This window comes from Amblyomma mixtum, chromosome 2, assembly GCF_055824585.1.
Source record: "Amblyomma mixtum isolate Tamu chromosome 2, ASM5582458v1, whole genome shotgun sequence".
Classification (NCBI taxonomy): Eukaryota; Metazoa; Arthropoda; class Arachnida; order Ixodida; family Ixodidae; genus Amblyomma; species Amblyomma mixtum.
Window position 1 is genome coordinate 128,557,853 of NC_143013.1, and position 19,687 is coordinate 128,577,539.

The 19,687-nt window shown below is 45.9% G+C and overlaps 1 protein-coding gene across 1 annotated transcript in view; it reads left to right on the forward strand.

The window, feature by feature from the left end:
• Positions 1-13,740, forward strand: part of LOC149360849 (uncharacterized) — a 71,960-nt gene extending 58,220 nt beyond the window's left edge. Inside the window, exon 5 of the mRNA XM_089567948.1 lies at positions 13,559-13,740. Within this exon, the coding sequence (XP_089424074.1) occupies positions 13,559-13,695 (137 nt within the window). The 3' untranslated portion in view covers positions 13,696-13,740. The remainder of the gene's footprint in view (positions 1-13,558) is intronic.
• Positions 13,741-19,687: the final 5,947 nt, after the last annotated feature.

Consider the following 19,687-nt stretch of genomic DNA (forward strand, 5'->3'; position numbering starts at 1 on the left):
CACCGCTAGAAATGCGAACAGCAACTGAGACAGGCGAGCTCAACCTACTATTATCAATAGAAACAAAAAAGCAAATGGTCTTCATAATATTTGAAACACTTTTTTTGCAAAGATATGCCGAAGTCAACGCAAAATATTTACATTTAATGTTCAATAAATCTTTATCAACCTGTAGTCTAGCTAATGAATGGAAAATAGCGAAAGTTATTCCTATACACAAAACAGGACGCAAAGATGACATTTCAAACTGCAGACCAATATCACTAACGTGCGTGGTAGGAAAATTATTGGAACTCATTATACTAAAGCATATCACCAGTTACGTTGAGCAAGAGAACATTTTATCGGTTGTTCAACATGGATTTCGGAGGGGTCTTTCAACTATCACAAAATTCCTCGAACTAACACATGATTTATTCCAGAGCATTGATAACCAAAAACAAGTTGACTTGATTGCACTCGATTGCTCCAAGGCATTTGACAGAGAAAGCCATAAAAAACTAATTAGCAAACTTAGATCAACTTTAGGTAACGGCCCTATTATCAACTGGATCGAGGACTACTTAACTAACCGATCTCAGTATGTTGTAGCTAACAATGAAATTTATTCTGCTGCGCTCGTTACGTCGGGAGTACCCCAAGGGTGCGTCCTTGCTGAACTTTTATTCCTTATCTTCATTAATGATCTGCCCTCTAACATACAAGTTAAAATTAAACTTTTTGCCGATGACTGCTTCCTTTACAACGAAATTAACTCTATAAATGACCACGATGATTTAAACAGCGCCCTTCATGAAGTGGCAATATGTTGTCACAAATCGCAAATGGAATTGAACATTAAAAAGACAGCCTTATTATCTGCAACCCGTAAAAAACAAAGATCCGAATATGTGTACAGCATCAATAACATACCGCTCAACCGAGTTCACGAACACAAATACCTTGGATTAATCATTTCACATGATCTAAGATACGAATCACATGTTAACAGTATAGTATCATCTGCTTTAAAACGATTGTTCTTCCTTAGAAGACGGCTTCGAGAAGCACCACCGGAGACCAAACTGTTAGCATATAACACATTTATACGATCAGTTCTCTAATATGGAAACACGATTTGGTTTCCTTATACACAACAGCTCATTAACAAACTAGAAGGAGTGCACCGAAAGGCAATTAGATTTATCTTTAACAAATACAGGACCAGTGATTCGCCATCCCAACTACTAAATCAAGCATGTATCCTTACTTTACAGAAACGCGCCAGACTAGCACGACTATAATTGTTGTTAAAATTAGCACATAACAAATCAAACATAGATACTTCGTTATATATATCTGTAGATGAATCCAGATCATCCCGGCATAAGCACCCATTAACCCTTAGAGAGTAAGCATTCCGAACCGACTGTTTCAGATATTCATTTTTCCAGCTTGCCATAAAAGAATGGAATAGTTTGAACCCTCTATCACTACTAATACATCTTTGCAGAAATTTGTAACTCTGGTAGAAGAACAGTTGCGTGATAATTAAATCATATATTACAAGTATAACAAACCACTCGTATCACTGCATATACAGCATCTGTATGAACACATTACTTACAATATGTAAAATGGCACCCTTTTCTGTGATGCTCTTTCGTTATGTGTTTTATTTTCTGTTATCTGTGTTTTTTTCCCATACTCATTTAATTATTTGCAACTAATAGTGTTTTTAATATATACCATTTCATTTGTATTCGATTTGTAGCTTGCTATGTGCCCATCCTGTTAAAATCCCAATGGGAGTCACAGTATCTGAAATAAATAAATAAAAAATAATTAACGAACAAAAATTCACTATCATTGTTGAGGGGTACAAAATATTCAGCAGCATAATACTGCCGCTATTGTTTGTAGTGTTTTCTTGTTCATTCTTCAAAGCTGCCGGCACGCCCCTTTATCGCTTTGTTTGTGATGCAAGAATCACCAAGATTTATCTCGATTGATCGCATCCAGGCGGAGCCGATTCTACGTTGTTTCAGAGTGTTCTAGTAATTTTCCAAGCTCTATCTCTAAAGCTCGCTATTAGCTTTAAAAAGCGCATGTCCGAGAGCGGCTGGCATTCTGTTCGACGACCGCAGAGCACGCATGTTAATATGCCGCGGCCTAGTGATTCAGTTCTTTGGGGGCGCAAGTCAGCCCAAATAAAGGGTTTCGTTTAGGAGCCATTCTCGCTGTTTTCTTGTTCGCCGGACTCCACTCACCACTGCATGACATCTGTTGGAGGTGCTGACCTGCTATCCAGCTGTGCCCCTCACGATAGAACCTGCTGCATAGCCAACGCCTGTCCTGCTTCGCCAGCCCCATGAGCCACCGACTTTCTGTGGAGAACCACACGAAGATGTAGAAGACTCACTGGACATGTACGACCGTGTGGCAGCACTGAACGCCTGAGACGACAGCGCTACGCTCCGAAACGCTTATTTTACATTGGACGGCCCTGCCAGAACGTGCTTTGAAAAGCACGAATCTTCCATCACGACCTGGGCGAAATTCAAGAAGCCGCCAAAGGGTATGTTCACTAGCATCGTACGGAAAGAAAGAGCGGAGGTCCTGCTGCAGTCACGAATTCAACACCCAAGTGAGGCCGTGACTGCGTGTGTGCAAGATATGAAACGCGTTTTCAGACGCGCCAATCAGACATGAATGAGGAAAAGAAGCTCTCATTCCTGATGGGTGGCGTGATGGAGCAACGTTTTGCCGGCCTGATCCAGGATCCTCCAAAAACCATCGCCGAGATTGTAGCTGAAGCTTCATCAATCGAAAAGATTCTTGACGCCCGCACCCGTCACTACAACCGACCACTTGAAGTGCTGTCGGCAAGTCCCCAGAAGATACCCCTGCAAGCGGGGATAACCCTCGAGATCTGACACGCGAAGCTGTTTGCAGAGAACTTCGCCGACTGTTGCCATTACCAACACAGCCGACGCAGGAGGCTCAGGTGGTTTCGCCCAAGGACATTATCCGTGAGGAAGTACATCATGCACTTGGCTACCAGTCGCCAACGACACCAACGGAAGCTACAGCCACGACCTACGCCGTAGCACTACGCAGTCCTTCGCCTCGACGAAACCCCGGAATCCCTCTTCGACGGGCACCAGGTCCACAAGAACGACGGCCCCTAGCTCCTGCACGCCCACGTCACGAGCGACGCAACAGCCTTAGGAAATGCGACGAGTGGAGGACTCCCGTCAACCATCCACTGTGTGTCCATTGTGGCCACGCCGGACACATACTTCTCAACTGCCGGTAGAGACGCATCGACTGCGGGGTTTTGTCATCGACGCCCCACAACCACCCCCGGCCAGCGACCACGGGAAATCGACGACTACCAGCCCACAGGGCAGTACGTGTCGTCAAGCCGTCTGTCCCGCTCCCCGTCGCTGTCCACCGCACGTTTTGCATCACCGGGCTGCAGCTACGCCACGGCTGTTCGAGGAACGTCCCCTAGCCCCCGTAGGGTAAACTAAACATGCAACCTGTGGAGGTCAGGTTGCTTGCCAAGGAAACTACGTAGATCCTCCAGCGACCACGCCGTATGAAGGCGTGGCACCCACTGCGGCGGCGCCGCGTACAATGACAACCTCGGCAACGACGCCACCATCAAGAAAAGCTTCTTCACACGCCCCACCCACGATTCACATACCCGACGAAGCCGTGATCAGACGCCGAGGAAGACGTGCAACGCCAGAGCCAGGACGTCCGTCTTAAGAGTGGTTATCGACGGCCGGAAAGTTACCGCTCTAGTTGACACAGGAGCCGATTATTCGGTGATGAATGGACGATTCGCTGCGCAGCTTAGAAAAGTAACGACCGCCTGGGGCGGCCCGCAAATTCGCACCGCAGGGGGCCAGCTGATTACGACATCTGGACGATGCACAAGCCTAGTGACTCTCAAGGGACATACCTATCGCGCAGCCTTCGTAGTGCTACGGCAACGTTCCCGTGAAGGGATCTTGGGCATGAATTTTCTTAATGAGCATCAGGCGATTATCGACCTGCGATCCAAGGTGCTTACGCTTTCCACGGATGAGGACATCCCGTCGATGAGAACTCTCGAACATCCCGTTGCACTTAGTGTCCTGGAGGAACAAGTGAGCGTGCCATCCCGCTCAAGCGTCATCGTCACCGTAGACGCCACGGAAGCAAATAACACTGAAGCCATTATCGAGCGGAAAATGCCGTTGCTTCACGACAGACGAATCGGCATCGCACATTTTCACAAAGGACAAGCCAAAGTACAGCTCAGTAACTTCAGCGAAAAATACCGGCATGTTAACAGAGGAACAACGATTGCTTTCCTCGACGAAATATCAGACGTACGAGACTTCGCCCCCTCCGACCCGTCCTTAGAAGATTCGCCTGACTGAGAGAACTAGCCCACTTTCGACATAAACCCAGCCCTGCCCCGGAACAGACAATACCAGATACGCAATCGCCTACGCTCCCAAACATACGCTCCAAATAGCCCGCAGTCGGCTCCACATATCCGAAGATTCACGAATATCCGCCTACGAAAGCCGGCACCGCGAAGTCGACTACGAACAAAGGTGTCTAGTCCTTCTGTGTTCGCCCACTAATCGTGTTAGTCTTTCTGAGAAGCTTCTTTCCCACTACAGTGACCTTTATCGTCAGCTGCGCCGTGTGACTGATGCAAACCAGGAAATCGCTCCCCTTGTGTAATAACTACCGTTCATTCGCCCCGGAAGCGACATCATACATGTAGAGCGTCTTAAGACCTGCCATGTCGTTCATACGTCGTCACTTTATTTATTTATTTATTTATTTATTTATTTACCCTAAAGACCCAGAAGAGGGCATTACATAGGGGGGGAATGATTAAAAGATTAAAAGAACGACGGCACGGTGCGTTTGCTGCCGGGGGTTACGCAGCGATGAGTTGCAAGCATGCCACGAGTCGAAGACGGACGAAGACGACGACGATCTCTGTGCCTTCTCGGTGCTCCCCGCAGCTATGTCGGCTGCTATTACCATGCGTAGAGGTTAAACCAAACAGTAAAGGAGCAAATAAATGATTATTTTTTGAAGGACAGTGAACACATAAAGATGAGAAAACTTGCTACCCTCTGTACGCAATTCTGCATAAACTGGAACGCACCCAAAGCAGGAAAGCATGCCAATCTCAACTGAATCCGAAAATGTAAACATCACTGGGTAGAAAAATATAAAAACACATTGCTTACCGCCTCCAGCTTACAAGCTGTGCACAAATGTAATCGCTGTACGAATTAGTGCAACCTTAGTCTTGCACCTGCGCAGACATGAGGCTCGAGCGTCTAGTCGACAATAACCCATATTCATACCGCCTGTCCTATAATAGAAATATATTGAAAATAATACCAGCGAAACACAAAAACGTTTAAAGATTACTAGAAATCATTCTATCCTGTCTAAACATAACGCAGATCTAGGCATTGCTTACCCGTAATGTGAGAACTACGTAACTAAACAAGCTACAAAGCGTGACTAGCGACTGCACAGGCACCGTGGTTGTCAATGGGAATATTGATAAAAACATTAAAAAAGAATTGATCAAAAAACAACGAAAACAAAAATCGCACTGCTCATGACCCGGGGGGAGTTGCAACCAAGATTTCATAATGACAACCTTTTTATCCCTCCTTTTTTATGACCTCGATAAGCTAAACAACTCAGAGGACAAACTGCAGGGCATAATTGAGTATCTGATCACGCAAGGGAACATATTCAAAAGGCCAAAGAACATGGAGCGCATCTGGGTGCACTAATTAGCCCGTATAAACGTCTCTTTCCCCGACTGGCCACACCGTCAGGTGAAGCCTGCGCTACCCATTACAATGTACGCTCCGCGGAGTATTCACTGCACTGCAATCCTGTAACTGCGACTGCATTGATGTCAAACCAACTGCATGAAGGATGCACCATGCTCTGCATCCCGTCTGCCGCCCCATCGAATGTGCAGCACCCACGATGAAGTCATATGCGCCGACGCCGGCATGCCTCGGAGCACCAGGGGACCGCGTAGTGAGTGCAGTCAACCAGACACCCAGGACGTTCGCTACGGTGTCACTGACGACTACAGACCGGAGATACGCTGAAAAAGCCGCAAGCAAATTACGCCGCTAAGTAGTAGTAGTAAAAACATTTATTTAGCAAGAGAAGAGTTAGCGCATAGGAGGTGGGGTAGAGAGACTTTGAGCTTCAATCGTCGGTCTTCCGTCGCCTTGGCCCTAAATGAGGGCAAGTGGGCTCCCTCTGCACTGAGGACACTCAGAAGACTCAGGACCACACTACCACAAGCCAATCTTGCCTGGAGTCCCCGGGCATGAGTTTGTACTTTAAACGCAGCAAGCCCATGCCCTAGCCTAAGCATCTGTACACCGGCTGCCCGACACAGCACAAAAAACCAGTGTCCCCAGACCGCAGCCCAGCCCCATTATGTACTCTGGAATCATCTCCCATCACCTTCAACAGAGGGTTCGCTTCCCTCTCACAAGCGATGGGCTCAGGAGACAGGTGACAAGGTCTGTCAAAAAAAATTTTACCAGAAATACATACACCTCGAACTACGTTACCGCTCCTTTCTTGATTAATACCAGCTGGAATTCGGAGTTGCCCCCCCCCCCCTGTTCAAAATAACGCGACCTCCCAATATCGCCCTAATCTTGCACTAATTCGCTCCCATCACCAAAGGCCAGGAACATGTGCTCAACTCGCAACTGGGTCACCAATGTTGCCTAGTGGAATGAGACTGGGAAGCGTCCGCCAACACTGGGGCTCTGGACTAAGGACCCCTCCCGTCTTCGGCAAACATGCTTCTTTCCAATGAATGGTTTCACGTTCTACACCCTCCACCACTCTACCGGTAGTCAGTAACAGGTTTTATGGAGATTCGGCTCACTGCCACATGTACGAGGACCTTGAAGACCGGCGCACAGCCACACCACGTTTACACAACATTTATTGATAACACGAGCCGCTTAAGAGGATTAGGTTCTAGGCTCACACTTTTCACCTCGCCACCCAGGACCGTGACCTCTACGACTGCCAAGTAGACCTACGAATCCGACAGTGCCCCACCGCTGCCCGCTACGCACCTCATACGTCCACATGGCGATAAATGTGGCGATAAATTTGAGGACGTTCAGGAGCGGGTGGACATTTTCGACCGTACCGCTGCGTTTAAAACTGACACGAAATTTTTGCCCGAAATCAATAAACGTGCGAACGCAGAATTCAGTGAAAGATAACGACGACGATGAAGACAGAATTCTCTCTTTGTGTCTTCGCGGCAGAGATGGAAGTTGAAGAAGATGTGCGATGCACAGCGTTTTTCATGAATACATTTTTCAAAATTCACGTTTAATCCTATGAAAATTTTCTTATGTATACCACTACACCTTGGCCAATCCCCCCACGTGAGTGTGTGCCATTATAAAGAGGTGAAGAAGAAGAAGAAGAAGCGCGAGCGTGTGTTGCAGTTTAACACGAAGCGTGTTCGGTTTGGTGCGAAGGATTTATGTTTCGAAGGAACGGCCACCTGGCTGGTTGCCGCTTCTTCGCGCATGTGTATATTTCCCGCAGCTTTGATAAGCAGGTAGTGTGCAGTGCGCGAAGATATCTGAATGTGTGTGTGCAGCTCAGAAGAGTATGTGTACGTAAAGCATTTGAAAGCTTAGCAGGAGTGATATGCATGCAATAAAAACAAAAACTGCAGTGATACCTCAGTGCTCTGAAGTTATTTTTATTTTCTTTTTCTTGGAACACACCCGCCACAACAATATTTCAAACCCACAAGCATTGCAAGATCTCGGTCGAGGTTTGCCCATCGAAATAGAATGCTTTCAAGCAATACGAAGGACGAAGGCCTAAAGCTTTTGGAATGTCTAATTCACCCTTCAAGACGCTCCCAAAATGTAGTTCGAAAGACCATAGCCGAGTTTTGTTCAGTTAGGCCATTCGGCGGACGTAATCGTTGAAGACTTCCTTCCTCGTGTTGATGCCCGAAAAGCAGGATAAGGCAATATGAGACGTTTTTGGGAGCTGCGTGGGAAAAATCCGCTGAAGCCACATTTTGTAGGGCCACACGCTAGCCAATTTAGAAGTCTTCCGTGAAGTCGAGGAGTGCAGCCACTACCATATGCCCATCCCGCGGCATATGTCGTGCCATCTTCCTGGCCCTCGCCGCATTTGACAACGTTTCGTAACGCCTGACCCGCATGGAGCACAGCGTGTGCAATACAATAGGCTGTGCCGCCGAAATTTTATCATAATGGGTATTTATCGCACCCGCTGATTGCGCACGTGATGGTAATAATTCGGAGGTATCGCTTGGGGCGTGTGACACACGGCGCGCGTTCAGGCGCGAAAAAAAAAACACTATGCTGGACACACTCAGTGTTCTAGACACTTCTGTGGCACTAACAGCAGCGTTCCACACGTTGCTCCTGCCGCACTACCGCAGAGGGTACAGAACTACACTTAGGTTCATACGTAAGCCCTCCGGTCACGCAAACTCACATGCGACGCATCTTCGCCTACTTTTACCTCGGTGCTTCGTCTGCGCCAGAGCAAGCCACATACTTCGCCACTGCCCGTACTGCGTGATGGGCTTGTAAATCTTTGCACCGAACGCACCTAGGCAACACTGTGGTCAGTTTTTGGTACTACCTTGATGAGTACATTGCTGGCAATGCAAAACTGCGCTCTAGCTTCGACACTAATCTAGATGGTCGTCGTCATGACTGTTCTCTGCTCCTAATCGCCATGCATCCCTCTGAGAATCCACCAGATGAAGTAGGGACAGCAGCGCACGGCGATCTCCCAGGATAAGGCGCCATCGCTCCACATTCTGACCGACTTCCTGCGCTCGCCGGCTCGATACCACAACGCTACATAACGCCTCCCGTTCCGACACGCTTCGAACACCATTCCGGCCTTCAGTCTAATTCTCAAGCCGACGAACCGAATGACCATCCAGTCCGATCACCTCCCCGGTGCGCTGTCAACCAAGTAAACTCATTTCTACTGAAATTCTCGGTCACCGCTGATAGTCCGTACGTGACTGCCGTCATTGATACCTGTGCCGATTTCTTTGTTCTGAGCCATGTTCTGGCAAACGGCGCTCATAATTGTTACGGCACCTTGGAATCGACCGTAAATCAGCCCAGCTGGAGACGATGTGGTTAAGCCGCTCGGTGTATGCAGTTTGGTTTATGGTTTATGGAGGTTTAAAGTGCCAAAGCGATTCAGGCTACGAGGAACGCCATAGTGAAGGGCTCTGGAAATTTCGACCATCGGGGGTTCTTTAACGTGCACTGACATCCCACAGTACTCGGGCCTGTAGAATTTCGCCTCCATCGAAATTCGACCGCCAGAGTAGCGATTCAACATTGCGAATACTTTTGTGGCGAAAGTGACACTACGCTCATCGCCGAGCCATTTCGGGGAGCTCTGGAAAGGCCAAGCTGCACATGCGCGAGGATCGGGTGACTTCACACGGAGCACAGCTGGCGCACCGGGGATCCGCCGGAGCCACCGCCGCGCGCTCTCTATCTCCTCGCCGACAGTCTCCCTCCGTGTGCCTCTATGATGCGCAGTAGCGATTGCGCATCGGCATCTGCGTGGTTTGTGGTTTATATCAATTTGGCAGTGGCTTCGCTCTTCTATGCCAGAGTATATGTAGCGTGAGGTGAGGGTGACGTGTCCACATCTCGGTGGACACCTGAACCGGAGGGGCGGCGCATAACTCCCTCTTGGAACAGTGGACACCTCAACCATGCTTTAAGCTAAGTGGCGGTAGGGACAGGTGTGCGCTGCATGCGTTGGCATTGACAACGTCGTGCCATAAACGCGGCGCTGAAGCCATAGGCCGTCGGCGTTCGTTGTGTTCATTGGCGTTGGCGTTGACAACGTTTTACACTCCGGTCATATTAAGGAAATGAAGGACACATAACTGGGCCCCTTGGTTAGTGGACGCCTGAATAGCGCTTATGGGTACGTGGGGTGATGCGAGATAGAAATGTCGGCTGCAAGCATTGACAACGTTGCAAAATAAACGCGGTGGTGAAGCCATAGGCCGTCGGCGTTCATTGTGTTCTTTGGGGTTGGGGTTGACAACGTTTTACATTCCAATAATTTTAAGGAAAGGCAAGTGTGCATAACTGGCTACCTGGGTCAGCGGACGCCTGAATCGCGTATAGAGGTACGTGGGGTGATCAAAGATTTTGGCTGCATGCTTTAGCGCTGACAACGTCGAGCGAACTCTCGCGATCAACCATTAACTGCCACCTGCCAGGGTGGCAGGGTGGGTGGGGACTTTAGTGTACATATATTGACAAACAGGAATTTCTTACCACTTATGCTGGAGAACATCCCGTTCCTCTCACTCTTAACGCCTCCCACAGCTGTGGCAACCTCGCGAACTACTTGCATAGACCTCTTCATTGAGAACCACGCATTGGTGCAGCAAGTCGAGCATATCTCCATCTATTTCTCCGACCACAAAGCTTCCGTCATGGCAATCAAGAACTATTAGTGGAGTGTTTCTTGAAGGAAAATTTGGTGAAAAACAACAAGGTCTCTGTAATTGTACCTACATGTATTGCTGTAATTGTTTCCTCAATCTATCAAAAAGCTCGAACAGCTGATGAGTTGCGCAAAAATTTCGCATTAGGAAGTAACGTAATCGTCGGCAATTTTTTTCAAAAAGATGAAATTTCCGTGAAAATTGAGAATGGGACACGTTTATTAAGCGAACTTATTTGGTTGCAGAAATCAGAAAATGAGTATGCCTTTTCGCCCAAACAAAGAAATTGCTAAGCTTTATGAAAAGACTTGCCCAGATACTGCATATCACAAAATCGTCGGAAAGAACTGCAGCAGTCCGACTCACTGGACTGCAGTGGTTGCTTGTGGGCATTTTCCTGCATTAAAGTTCGGCTGCACGCACACGTGTGTTCGCATGCTGTCTCCCTTATTTATGTGGCTCATCTTAGTATGTAGTACGTACTTGACTGAAATACGACCACTGTAATTAAAAAGAAATTTAGTCATTGGCATCCTGCGGCCACAAACGAAAGCTATACAGCTTTCTGCCTAAACTTCGCAGTTACAGAAAAATACATTTTGGTGCGGGGTTCGAACCTTGGACCGCTGCTTCGCCGCAGCAGCCGCTCTAACAACATAGCTAACCGGGACGGCTAGCACATGATATGGCTAGGGCGAATTCACCAATAACTCGGAAAATGAACAGGGTTCGTCAAATGTTTATGGGAATCCCCAAGGTTGTGGAATCCCCAAGGTGGACAGATCTATCAAGCAGGGATACCCCAATCCCTTTTGAAGGATTTCCTTAAACATTTCACCTGCGACAGTGTGTTTCGCAGGATATGCCGACATGCGACTAACATCACATCATCAGTTCGTGGCTACAAATGCCCTGATACCATGTAGGCGGCTTCAAATAATAATCATGCTCAGGTTCTCTCAGATCATGAATGGCAGTTTACCAATATCCCTCAAGAGAAAAGTATACAACTGCTGTATCTTACCGGTACTCACCTATGGAGCAGAAACGTGGAGGTTAGCAAAGAGGGCTCAGCTTAAATTAAGGACAATGCAGCGGGCTATGGAAAGAACAATGATAGGTGTAACTTTAAGAGATCGGAAGCAGGCGGAGTGGGCGAGAGATCAAACGTGGGTTAATGACATCCTAGTTGAAATCAAGAGGAAGAATTGGGCTTGGGCAGTGCATGTAATGCGAAGGCAAGATAACCGCTGGTCCTTAAGGGCAACGGAGTCGATTCCAAGAGAAGGCCAGCGTAGTAGGGGGTGGAAAAAAGTTAGGTGGGCGGATGAGATTAAGAAATTTGCGGGAATACAGTGGCCGCAACTGGCAAAGGACAGGGTTAATTGGAGAGACATGCGAGATGACTTTGCCCTGCAGTGGGGGTAGTCAGGCGCTGATGATGATGAGGAGGTTAGCGATTCTGTGGTGAAAAATCCGCTGAAAACTTTTGGTGGCTTTTTTTTCGTTTTTCTGAGGAATGAGAACAGCAGAGGAAAAATGTCTTTTCCCAAATGTTTCAAGTATTTTTTCAGGCAGTTACATCTCTATCATATACCTCTCTTCTAAGTGAATCGTAGGCACCCGATCATGTACATCAAATTTAAATCTATGATCACCTGAGTTGAAACACTTCCAACTCTTCTGCCAATATAATGTGAACCACCTTCTTGCAGTAAACCTTGTATATAAAAATTTTCGGCCTGTGGTATTCATCCCATTCTTCTACCTAGATCAGCCGGCGGTATTCTGCCTCAGCTGTGGTTGGTTTTATGCGATAGGATAGAATCGTTGTTGGAGCGAAAACACCCCAAACGATATCGTCAGACAAGCAGGAAGTCAGGAAGAAGTCCTATCGGCTGGAGGGACGTAGCATCACCAACCAGACCAGGAGTGTCGCCCCCAAACTGGAGATTGCTGATTGGCTAAGGGAAGCTACGTCACCAGAGCAGTTTCTTCTCTGCGGAGGGACAAGACATCACTAGGCCGCTGTGATGTCAAAAGACCGGAAGTGACGTTACCAGGCCGCCTAATGTCTATTGGCTGGAGGCAAGTGATGTCACCAAACAGGGATCGCCTTTTTGTAGGGGCCACCTGCCGATGGTGGTAAGTGGAGGTTAGTGTACACAAACAGCTCGGGAAAAGCAGCCTGGGTCTCACGTGCCCCACCAGACACTTATAACAAGTGAATAAACAGCTTGGAACGCTGTCGCATTTCCAGTGCCTAATAGAAGTAGATGTCTCTCAGTTTTGCATTAGTTCTTTACTCTTCTACATTTTCCTCATCCTGTTGTGAATTTCATATTCACCAATACGGGAATTGCTACAGTACTCGGCAGCCTCCTTTGACGCGCTTGGGAGAATGACTACGTCAGCTTTGCTGCAGATGTCTCGAAGCTGCTCTGACCTCTCATGGAATTTTGTATTTTGTCGGCTTTGAATTGATTTTATCAGCATTTTTTCCAGTCTATAATGTTTTGCATTGTGTACTGAAGTGTTTCTAATGAACCGCCGCTATACATTAAGGAGAAATCATCATTTGTTTAATTTCAGGTCATTTCCAAACAAAGGAATATTTTTAAATCTGGCCCGTAATCCTAAAAATGAAGTCTTGAGAGACAAAAACCTATTTATGGGCACACAGAGATTTTTCTACAGCATTTTTTGTAGTCACTCTCCCACTAGATATGGAAAGCATGGGTTTGCAGGAGGTCACACGTTTGCAGAATGATTGTAAGCTTAAATTTTGAAAAATACCTTTTACTGTTGAACTACCTGTGGTTGAACTCAAGCGGTCACGTTTAAGACAAAGCTCTTCACACAGTGAATTTCAGCACACTTTGACGTTCAGCAATATGAATGCGAGCCGATTTTTTTTTTTACGATACTGAGCTGCCATGCGTAAGCACTCTTGCTTCACTTTCTAAAAAGTTCGTTTGCTTTCAGAGTGCGCACTATGGACGCGACGGGAACTTAAAGACAACGTGCCGCAACACTGCATCGACCACTTTGCTGACGTTTGCGGTATTGTTCCTCCGCCGCACAGCAGAGACCTCTGCCCAGACAACGAAGGGGACTATTAGATTTCAGAGCACGGCTTTTCAGTACAGACCTTGGTTAACAGAAAATTTTGCTGCTTATCAAAATGGATATTTCTGACTTGTTTAATAAAGCTTTTGTCGGTGCCACGGAATGTGTCTGTAAACACACACAATGCTTTAGTGTTAACTCCGTCAGGAGCACCATGGTCAGGAGGCAGGCGTGCACACACGCTCTCTCTCACACACACACAGACACACACACAGGTTTTGTGAAAGCTTGACGAGGCTCAGGAGGTCGAATACACAGCAGTAGAGTAGGCTACAAAATAGCAAGGGAACGTTCCCCCCCAATGTACAGAAACAACTTAAATGAATATAGTTTACACTTTTAACTGCATACATGAGATATACAACATAGAAATATTTCATTTTAGCCAAGAAAATAGCGAAGAACTTCGCTGTGCAGTTAAATATATAATGTTGCTCTGAAAAGAATATTAATAAATCTGGACACATGGATATCATATCACTGGTCATGGATTGCTAAAATATCAGCGTAATTGTTTAATAGAGAAGCCGTCAGCGAAATAATACTTATTGAGCGCAACAAGAAGGTGATAGGTCAGGCAGTGATATCTGTATAAAGTGTGAAAACGCGGGATCATCCCTGTTTGTTTTGTTAATACTAGCATTTGGAATGCGCCATTCTAAAGATGCAAGTTATGCTGTAGTGCTTGCTGTGTGTGCAGCAATGTAGTTGGCTGCATCTTACAAAAGAAATTCATACGTGTATAACGTTTAGGGTAAAAAAGATCACTTGCAGCAAGACATGGGCGCAATATCTGGGATAGAACAGAATAATGACTAGCTTCCTTGGTGGAAAAAAAAATTAATACTGGAATATTCTAAGTTATTAGCATGAAATATCGAAGGTAATGGTCCGATCTTTATAAGCGTAGCAAACTCACTCTTTTGAAGTTTTCCCATCGCTTGCTACAAGTAGTTAAGACTGCCATAGAAAACCAACGGACAATGGTTTTGACTACAGCACAAACATTAACTGTAAACAAAGGCAAGCCTGTCGATTGAATAACTGCGGTTATATTTATTGTTACTGTGAAATATTTTAATATATGAAAAAATTGCCATTGAAACATAATTCCCACTGAAAAATAATTTTTGTCTATAATTTCTGGTATACGATAGATGGAGGCGCTACCCAAGGCAAAGTGCAGTAAGTGAAGTAAGAGATAAAAACGGTTCACAAATTGAAAGTATTAGTCTCATCGGAATCAACCTGCGGCAGCGTAATATTCTGCTTGCAACTGAAGAAAATTTCGTGCTATGGTAATTTTTGTCTATGTCCGAGCCCTAAAGCTGAAGAGAAACGGACTCCTATAATTTTATGGTGGTTGCAAAGATGTTTCTAAACGACAATAAAAAAAAATTGTAATTCTTAAAACCCTCTTATTTTTAGCATAAAACGTAACAACTTCTAGTTTAGATGGGGTGATCCTCCCATCAGTGTATCAGTGTTATCATTATTTCTAAAATAATTTTATTTACTGTTACCAGAGTTGTCGTGGTTGATCTGGCCTTCCGGGAAGAAAATTGTGAGTTGGTGGCAGCGTTTTTTCTTCAAGAAAATTAATTTTGAGAGCAAAAAATATCATTTATATTTCCTATCAAAAGAATTGGCAGCACGAATATTGGCCGATAGTTACTAGCCAAATAACTGTAGCTACCCTTAAAGATTACAGAGACCTTAGCTTTTTTCCATGGCATCAGGCATGCGCTCTGTCTATGTCGTGTGTGTTCCTTTATTGTGTCCCGTCTTCGCGCAAGCACGTACCCGATCAGGACGAGTTCAAGATTCAGCAATAAGATTCAAAATATGGGCAAGAACGGGAGTTATCAGCGGTCATACGCATTGATATGGTTTGAGGTATGATCTGTCAGTTATCCATATCTAATGCTTTAGTATTCTTCGTGCTCAAAAAAAAAACGTTATGTACAGGGTCTGTTCTGAAAGTAGTAGGACTGGTTTTTTCCTAGGCGAACGGGCGGATGAGAGGCGATCTGCGTGTGCAGGATCGTTGAAGGGGGATATTGGGAAATCTGAAGAAAATCGGCAGTCAGTCGGCTCTCGGCCGTTGAAGTGAGCAGGTTGCTTGTACTGCGGACCCCTGTCAAAACGTCTCGTCACGCAGAATCATACAGTGTTTACTGGATCAGCGATACGCGATAAAATTTTGTGTAAATCTTGATAAGACAGGAAAAGAGACTTAAGACATGATTACGGAGGCCTACGGTGACGCTGCCATGGGTAGATAAGGTGCTTTTTTAGTGACACAACCTGTTCTGAGAAGGTCAGAAAAGAGTGAAAGACGACGACTGCTCCGGACGCCCTTCGACCAGCAAGACCAACGAAAATGTGTAGCGAGTGAAACATTTACTGAGCAGTGATTGTAGGATGAGTATCAGAGTGATTGCTGATGACTTCAGCCTTCCTCAAACCCAAGTTTTTGAGATCGTGACAGAAAACTTAGCCATGAGGAAAGTGTGCGCGAAGTTGGTGCCGGGTATGTTGTCAGAGGAGAGAGAGGCTAACCGGAAAGCGATCTGCCAGGATCTTCTTCATCATGTGAATGAGGACCCCAATTTTTGGCCCAGCACAAGGCGGCAACGCTGCCTCAGCCCCCCTACAGCCCCGACTTGGCCCCGCCAGACTTTTTTCTATTCCCGAGAATAAAATCGACGCTCAAGGGGAAGCATCACGGATCGGTAGAGGAGGTTCAACAGGCCGTGACGAGGGAGCTCAACAGCATTCCGGTCCAGACGTTCCTGGAGGCGTACGAAAACTGGAAAACTCATTGGCAGCAGCGTGTAGGTGCGGAAGGGTGCTACTTTGAAAAATTCTCATCGTCTGTACTATTCTCTTGAATACATTTTATTAAAAAAATTCAGGGGCACTTTGACTGTCTAAAGTGGGTAAAGGCGGAAGCGTTCTCCGCACCACCTTCGCTGTTTATGTGGCACCGGTGGCGTCACATATAATTGAGTACTAATTACTAAGTGATGACAAATCACTAATGAATGGTTAATTACTGATTAATGCCTTAATACTAATTAACTGCTAATTAATGACGCTTAAGCTTCGCCTTTAGGAGTGGAACGCGACAGCGCGTTGTAGCGCTGCCAGGGAGTCCACGGAACACCACCCGTTCAGTGCGATGCCTTGCCCTTTGAACGCAACGCTTTTTGAGGAAAGGAAACGGCGCAGTAATTCTCTGTCATCTCGGTGGACACCTGAACCGCACCGTAGAGGAAGGGAGGAAGTTGGAGTGGTGAAAGAAGATAGGTAAAGAGGAGCCGTAATGAAGAAAATGAAAATTGTATTTGAGGAAAGGAAATTACGCAGTAACTGTCTCACAAAATTCAGGGGGGCACTTTTTTGACCTAAAGTGTGGTCACTGATGCCCCTAAGAGTGGAACGCCACAGCGTCTTGCAACGCTGCCAAGGAGTCCATGAACGCCATCGCCCATTCGGTTCTACACCTCGCTCGTCAGTAAATTGGTTTTTGAGGAAAGGAAATGTATCTGTCTCTCATTTGTCGGTGGACACCTAAACCTCGCGGGAAGGGAATGGAGGAGGACGAGAGTGAGTGAAGACACCGTATTCACTAGACGCGCCTTTGTTCATTCCAAACCATCGAGCTGGCATGGCGGAGTGGATAGCATGCTCGCCTCTCACGCCGAAGACCGGGGTTCGATTCCTGAGCTCGACCAATTCCTTAATCGGTTTTATTTATTTATATAACCTGACTAGTAAAGCTAATTAGGCTAATTGGGTAATTAAGCAATTAACTAAACTTGGCCCCGTTTGAAATTCGCGCACTGTGACGTCACGACCATTTCCACCAATTGAAAAGCGTGACATTTTCTGTCGACAACTGCTGCTTACAACGATGAGACATTAAAGGCTTCCGCCTTAAAAATGAGTCCTACTACTTTCAGGACAGATCCTGTATTTCCATCTCATCGGTTGGGTACATATGCATGAGTGCTCTTGTGCGTGCTGTAGAGAGAATTTTCAGTGTCATAAAGGTGGTTTAGATGAACAGGGATGTTACAAATTGATGGTTGAAGTAGTCTGCAAGTGTTTTACCATGGACTTCTTTGTCATTAACCATTAAAGAGTCTGTCGCATGGCTTCGCCAGCCTGAGATCCGCGTTCAGTCTGTTCCGTAATTTCTGAAATTCTTTTAACACTATTTCGGAGCGCCTGCGCAAACATTTATGACAGAGACGATTCTTTGCATTTAAATGTTTCAAATGCTCTCGTGTAACCCACGGTTTTCTTGTTTTTTGTCTAGCCCTTTTGTTACCATTGGAAAATGTTTCGCATATGTGCATGCAAAATGTTAATTAAAGTCATTATAAGCATCGTTTGAATGTTTTACTGAATGCAAAAGACGAATTCTGAGTCATAGTTCATTTTATATAGCTTTGGGCCACTATTCGTGATGCTTTGAAAACTTAACTGCTGCAATCAATTTTTTCATCCAAACCAGCATTAAATTCCATTCAGCAGTCATCGAAATTGAATTCTTTTTTTTCATATATCCTGCAGTTTTTAAGCAAAGGGTTGTTTCTGCTCGTACATTCAAAATGTAGGTGACAACATCCACTCTCCAAACTGAACCAGTGTGCTTCAGAATTTGGAGCCAGCCTTGACCCTTGCCTCAGCGATATCAGTAGTTCAGGGGCTGACATCCTTGGTTTAATCGTGAACTACGGACCTCGGCTGACCAGCGGTCGAGCGTCGTAAGGTGGGGACACGCATTGAGCTAGGTGCATAGGGTTCCTGCATGCCGGTCGCTTCTTGGGCCGCATTGCCCAAATTTTCGAAAGGAGCTCTTGCCACAAGAAAACTGTAGATCTGTCGATGACGCTGTTGAAGTCACGTCAGTTTTTCCTTGAGACTCCTGAAGGCTGCTTTGGAAGCAGTAGAAGGCGGAGGTAGTCCCAGTGAAGAGTAGCCTGGCGTTGCTATTAAGCAATCAAGATCTTGCACAGCCGAATGACATGACTTGCCTATCAGACTTAAGACTTCAGGCGCAAAGTTTATGTGGCATATGCAGAAGACTAACATCCTTGCCTTGCACGAAGTGGTGGCTAACAAGGCAAGCTCTCGCAAGGGATCGACAGAGACTGTAGAAGGAAAGCCCAGTGCACTAAGAATATACTTAAGCAACACTTGCTGTTAGGAAAGGCGGTTTGTTTTCATGTTTGATGCACAGCGTGGAAAAATGGACGGAACACAACAACAAGGAGGACGGCAGCACGGAGCGCTGAACTAACAACGTCACTTCTAAAACAGGCAAACCTGTATTTAAGAAGGGCATGTGAGGTCACATGACCATCGCAGAAGGACTGCAGGGAACAAACAACAAAAAAAAAAGACGAACACCCAGCTGTAACAATAAAACTCGTGACTCAAGCGAACGAAGTGCCATGACCGGGACCCAACTGGAATCTTAACAAGGTGAAGCACGGGAAAGGGATCAAGCTATGGGAGTGGTGGTTTGTCTGGAACAATCACCTGAGCTACAAACAGCAAGTAACATAGAAAACTTTCCCTTCAAATAAAAACGGGAATGAATCAGAGCCAAGAAAACAAACACGCCAAGTTAAATTGCCATTTTGAAGGTTGAACAATGAAAGAACCAAATTTGTTAACGGTGAGAATTATAAAACACAGAATATGGCTAAAGTTTAATAATGCTAAAAGCACCAATCAAATGACTGGTACCTTGCTTTTGTCAAGTCCTCAACTCAGGCTGCTTAACAGTCCTCCAAAAAACCGCTGCGATAGCGAAGACATGTTTACAAGGTTACATGCGAGATTATAGAAGCGGCCAGCATACATAGAATGAACGATCAGCTTGTTAGCATGCCTTCAATTCCGCTGTCAGAAAAAGAAGTAGCCTCGCTCAAAAGAAAATCCAGATTTCAGCAGCATTCTCATTTG